The sequence below is a fragment of the Lacerta agilis genome, chromosome 4 (assembly GCF_009819535.1).
Source record: "Lacerta agilis isolate rLacAgi1 chromosome 4, rLacAgi1.pri, whole genome shotgun sequence".
NCBI classification, from domain to species: domain Eukaryota; kingdom Metazoa; phylum Chordata; class Lepidosauria; order Squamata; family Lacertidae; genus Lacerta; species Lacerta agilis.
In genome coordinates this window covers 25,278,945-25,284,628 of record NC_046315.1, presented here as the reverse complement: position 1 = coordinate 25,284,628, position 5,684 = coordinate 25,278,945, and the positions used below count along the sequence as shown (strand labels likewise).

The following is a 5,684-nucleotide window of genomic DNA, read 5'->3' as shown; positions in this document are numbered from 1 at the left end:
TGTGTTTTTACAGTGTTGGTTTTGTGTGTGTTGTATTACTCAGCTTCCGAGACCAAGGCTATGCTAGAAACTGTTAGTAGCACATAAATACTTTCTGAATAAAAAATTAAATACTTCTGGATCTAGCCTCCAGTTCAAGTATGAAACCACTAGGGTGTAAATTAGCCATGTCTAACTTAAGTCTTTCCATGCATCTACCCAAATTACGACTTGAACCTAGACCCAAAGCCAACAGTTTTCAATAGAAGAATTAAGCATGTGCCTTTAAGTCTCTCTCATGGTTAAAAAAAAAAATGAAACTAAACTCTAAACTCTAATTTGCATCATATTGGCTATCAATTACAGGTAGGTAGCAGTGTTGGTCTGCCATAGTCAAAACAAAATAAAAAATTGAAAAATCATTCCAGTAGCACCTTAGAGACCAACTAAGTTTGTTCTTGGTATGAGCTTTCAGAGAAGAAATGTGCATGCACACAAAAGCTCATACCAAGAACAAACATAGTTGGTCTCTAAGGTGCCACTGGAAGGATTTTTTAAATTTTGAATTGGCTATCAATGTTTTTGTCATCTGTTTGAGCAGAGGTATGTATCAGTGAGATGAGACAACAGAACAGCAACACTTAGCTTTAAAGAGGAGGATTGTGGTCAGGATAATTCTTTGCAAGTTTAGCTTATTAAGCACCATTTCAGCTGAAGGGTGGGGAATAGTACAACAGAAGAAATTACACCAGGACTTTTAAACAGGCCTTGGTTCCAGTGACTTGGCAAATGACGGGCTCAGTTTCTTGCTACTCGGCTGCTCCTTGGTAATTAGCACTGAAAATGTCTGTACCAAGAAGAGACAAATCGGGCTTCCGACAGTTTCCCGGGAAACTGTCAATTTCATAATAGTTGATTGTGCGGTAAGTGTTGGGTCCCCCGTGGCTAACCCGTCTGTTTGAAAGCTTGGATCGCTCATGCTTCAACCTAGGGGGTGGGGAAAGGAAGTTGCAGGTAGGAGGAGTAAACTCTTTGGAAATGCCGTCAATTTACTTGGCCAGCCTGGGCTTCCCGCTTACCTCCTGCTTGAAGTGTTTGCATAAAGACGCAGGCTAATTTCATCTTGAATGTCCTCGCTGGTAACTGGAGCCGGGGAGAGCCGGGGATTAGAGATTGCTTCCTGCCAAAAGCAGAAGAACAGCCACTGCATTATTCATACACCTTAACTGCTGTTAGAATAGCAGTCGGTGGTGATGCTGCTGCTCTTGAATCTTCTGCCATGGATGTTTGGGGAGCTGCTATGTTGGAGAATGCATACCGAAGCAGATGGCAGCCATTTCTATTCTGTACTTTGCACGCTGTTAAATTATTCTCCTGTTGCTCAAGGTTTCGTTGCCAAAAACTGCCTTTTAAGTTGCTATTTCAGCATGGTGCACATTTAACAGGCTTGTTTTTCCTTCCTCCTGGATTTACATATTCATTTTAATAGGCCAGAGAGGTGCATTTAGCATACAGTGGTGCCCCGCTAGATGAAAATAATTCGTTCTAGCGGGTTTTTCGTCTAGCGAAGCGGCAATGAGCCGCGCTTTCGCTAGACGAAAAAATATTTAAAAAGACGAAAAATTTTCGTCTTGCGGGGCAGCCTTCTGCTAGACGGAATGCCTTTGTCTAGCGAGTTTTTCGTCTTGCAAGGCATTCGTCTAGCGGGGCACCACTGTATACTGAATGGCAAGGTGTGGTCGTGGCTGCTTTAGGATTTTTTTTTTTTAATTAATTTTCAAAATTACAAAAAATATACAAAACACAGGAAAGGAAAGAAACACATAAGAAAACCCCATTTCCACCCCTTTATCCTCCCCCCACACCTTGTGTTGACTTCCAGCATTTTCTATATTGTGGTTTCTATTTCCTGGTTCAATGTATACCTAATTATAAGTTTTCTATTCCTTTTGCTTATTTGCTTGAGCCCCTCACCTGTCTGCCAGAAGATCGGCTTTTTTAATAAAATTTGCTAAATATTCTTTAAACAATTTTCAATCTTTATTTTTTCGTCCGATAACCCCTTGCTTTCTCCTGTTTTTTTCACCAAATTCTGATATGTTACCAATTTAATTTGCCAATCTTCTTTGTTTGGAACTATATTGCTTTTCCAGTTCCTCGCGATTAGGAGTCTAGCGGCTGTAGTTGCATACATCATTATACATCTATCTTTTTCTTTAATTTCCTCACTTAACATTCCTAGTAAGAATATTTTGGGATCTTTTCTGAAAGAGTATTTAAGTATCTTTTTCAATTCTTTATAAATTTCTTCCCAAAACTTCTTGATTTCTTTACAATGCCACCAGATGTGTATAAATGTTTCAACTTCCTTATGGCACCTCCAGCATATGTTGTTGCAACCCTTGTATATCTTTGCCGGGATTAGATACCACCTATATTGCATTTTAAATATATTTTCTTTCAAATCATAATTTGGAGTAAAAATTATATCCCTATTCCATAATTTCTCCCATCTTTCTAGCATAATTGTTTTCCCCAGATCCTGTGCCCATCTAATCATTACTTCTTTTATCTGTTCATCTTTTGTTTCCCATTCCAATAACAATTCATATATTTTTATATATATTTACTTTTTCCTTCTAATAATATTTTATCTAATTTGGAAATTTCTTTTTCAAAGCCAATTTTAATATCTTTTTGGAATCGTTGATAAATTTGGAAATACTGCAGCCAAACATTCAAATGTGATTTAATTTTAGTCATACCTCGAGTTGCGTACACTCCGTGTTGCGTACATTCGACTAATGGACCTCCGTGACCCGGAAGTCCACCCTGGAGCACATGCACAGAAGCGCGCAATCTTTTTTGGGGCATTCGTGTTAAGCACGATCCGAACGGATCGCGTGCGTAACACGGGGTACCACTGTATTATACTCTCTTAATTTTAATTTGCCGTCCACCTCCTCCAATAACAATTTATATGTTGGCCAATTTTCATCCATATTTATTCTCTTTACTGCTACTATCTCCAACGGTGATATCCACCACGGCATCTTTGGCTCCAATATACTTTGTTGATTTCTCCATATCTTATATAATGATCTCCTTATAATAATATTCATAAAACTACTATGAGTCTTCATTTTTTCTTCCATTAAGTACATGTGCCATCTGAAACCAAGACCCACTCCTTCCAGCTGTAACACATTGGTGTTTTTTAATTCAAACCAGTCCTTCAACCATGTAAAACCAGCCGCATAATGGTATAATTCCAGGTCCAGCAGACTGAACCCACCCCTCTCTTTTTTTTTATCTATCAATAATTTATATTTTATTCTACGTCTCTTACCGTTCCAAATAAATTTTGAAATCTGTCTTTTCCATTCTTTAAAGCATTTTGCTCCCCCTAATATTGGTAGGTTTTGAAAAAGATAAATCATTTTTGGCAGGACACTCATTTTGATAACTGATGTTATTCCTAATAATGAGATTTTAAACTTACACCAATTAGCCAGATTCTTTTGGATTTCTTTCCAAACCTTCTCATAATTTTCTTGATATAAATCAATAGTTTTGGGCATCATTTGTATTCCCAAATATTTCATTTCTGCTTTAGGATTTCTTTGTGCTTATCTTACTGTACCTTATATGCTCCCAGAATTCTTTGTGCGCTCTCTCTCTCTCTCTCTCTCTCTCTCTGCCATCAGAAAGGGAAATTGCAAAATCCTCTGGGCCCAGAGAACTATCCCAAGGACCATAGGATTGCTCCCTTCAAAGGCAAAAGCAGGACCTTAAGAGAAACATTGCCCCAGCAACAATTGCTGGAGATGCAGGAAAATAAAACAATTCAACTTGCTCATTTTGCATTGACTATCCTATGCAGGGACTAGTGGTGCTTTCATAACACAGACAAAGACATACATAAAAACGTGGGGGCAGGATGTAGCCCGTGGCCTCCCGCTATTAACTGCACCACTGCAGTTGACATACGAACCTTAGGTGTGACAGGATCCTGAGTTCTCTTCTCTTGGTCTCTGAGCTGCAAATCGGAGGACTTTCCTTCTAGTACAGGGTGAATGGGCATACTTTGAGGATCTATCAGGATTTCATAAGGAACCATGGGGTGTTTCCAGGAGGATGGGGTAAAAATTTCCCAAGGTTCTGCTTGGCCAAAGGTTCCTATTGGTAGAGAAAGGAAAGGAATCTAAACAAGTGTAACTGAAGGAATCTAAACAAGTGTAAGTGAAGAGCATGCTATGGAAGTAGCTCCTTTAGTAACTTGAGTTTGCAGAGAGCATTTCTAAAAAGAAATATTACTTATAAACCCAGGGCCATTGTATTTCTTAAACAGGATGTTGGTCAAATAGCAGTAGCTTCCTTTTCTACTTTATATATTGCAAGCTCTTTGGTCTCCTCTGGTGATGCACACCCAGAGATGGAGTCCTAGGGCAAGCTGTTCCAAAACAACTCATGATAACAGGGATGAGGAATGTACCTACAGGAGTCATGGGCAGATTGGATGCTTACCCCTTTGCACAGAGCAGTTGTGTGTGTGAGTAACTGCTGCTGCTTCAGGGCAGCTTAACCAACAACCTGCTGCAATACCTTAGACTGTGGACATTTGATAAGCACAAGAGATTGTGCATAGTTCTTTTTAAAAAATGGAGCAAGGGTGGCTCAAGATTTTAGTAATGTTGCCTGAGAAGGAATTGCATTTGCTGTTCTAAAATTTGATTTCATCCACTAGGCCACAGAGACTGGAATCAAAGGGACTTGAGGAATGACTGTCTAACTTGTTTTGTTGATTTCAATGGAAGCCTAGTACACTCAGGCTATGTACACATTAGTGGCTAAAATGCAACAAAATCCACCACCCCGTGTTTCAGGTTACACAGTGTTGTATGCACCAGAAGAAGGACAGAAATGTCTTCACCCACATTCCTGGCAGCCGCATCACTTCCAACTCTTAATTCATGAAGCTGTCACCTGTGCATGTCCTGTCATGTGCACATGTGCAATTGTACACAACTCAGCTTAATTGCAATAGGCACATGGCTTAAGTTTTCGAATCAGACAGAAGCTGGTTCAAGGAGAAAACATCAAACAGTAGTATTTCTCAATAAACTACAGGGCAGATGCGGCTAGATTCGCATGTACACAGCTTCAAACACCAGGAGTGGGTGCTCACTGGAGCCCTAGTAAATGTTAATGTTAGGGTGCATTCCTACACACAGCTGTCAATTCCTCTTAAATGAGTAATATGGTCCTTGTGTTTTGTGCATGTGCCATTTACCAATGTATTCTCCATCCAGGCTCCACAACCGAACAGTACGATCAGTTGAACAGGATAGCAGGATGTTCTCTTCATCTATAACTTCTAACCTATTTGTCAAGCCAGAGATGAAAGCCAGTTAGAAATCCATGTGCACAACTTATTTTTGTTAAAGGTTAAGCCAATACTTACGATGGAACCAGATTCAAATGAGCTCTCCAGTGGTTCACATCTGTAGCAACAGAAAGGAACAGAACACAGGACTCAGCTACATTAGTAAAGAAAAAGCGCTTTATGTGCATTATAACACTGTGTCACCAGATGGAGCTGTGGAGCCCTGTCCTTCAGCAATGCGTTTTCCCTTTATGAAGTTCACAACATGTTTTTCTGAAATGTGTTTTTGATGTGTCTAGATCCAGCCTCAGTTCATGGA

General features: G+C 39.6%; 1 protein-coding gene across 1 annotated transcript in view; it reads right to left on the bottom strand.

The window, feature by feature from the left end:
- Positions 1–559: 559 nt before the first annotated feature.
- Positions 560–5,684, bottom strand: part of LOC117045428 (WD repeat-containing protein on Y chromosome-like) — a 29,916-nt gene continuing 24,791 nt past the window's right edge. Inside the window, exons 25-29 of the mRNA XM_033146454.1 lie at positions 5,444–5,483; positions 5,273–5,361; positions 3,986–4,158; positions 1,059–1,159; positions 560–966 (exon numbers count right to left, since the gene is read on the bottom strand). Coding sequence (XP_033002345.1) covers positions 789–966; positions 1,059–1,159; positions 3,986–4,158; positions 5,273–5,361; positions 5,444–5,483 — 581 coding nt within the window. The 3' untranslated portion in view covers positions 560–788. The remainder of the gene's footprint in view (positions 967–1,058; positions 1,160–3,985; positions 4,159–5,272; positions 5,362–5,443; positions 5,484–5,684) is intronic.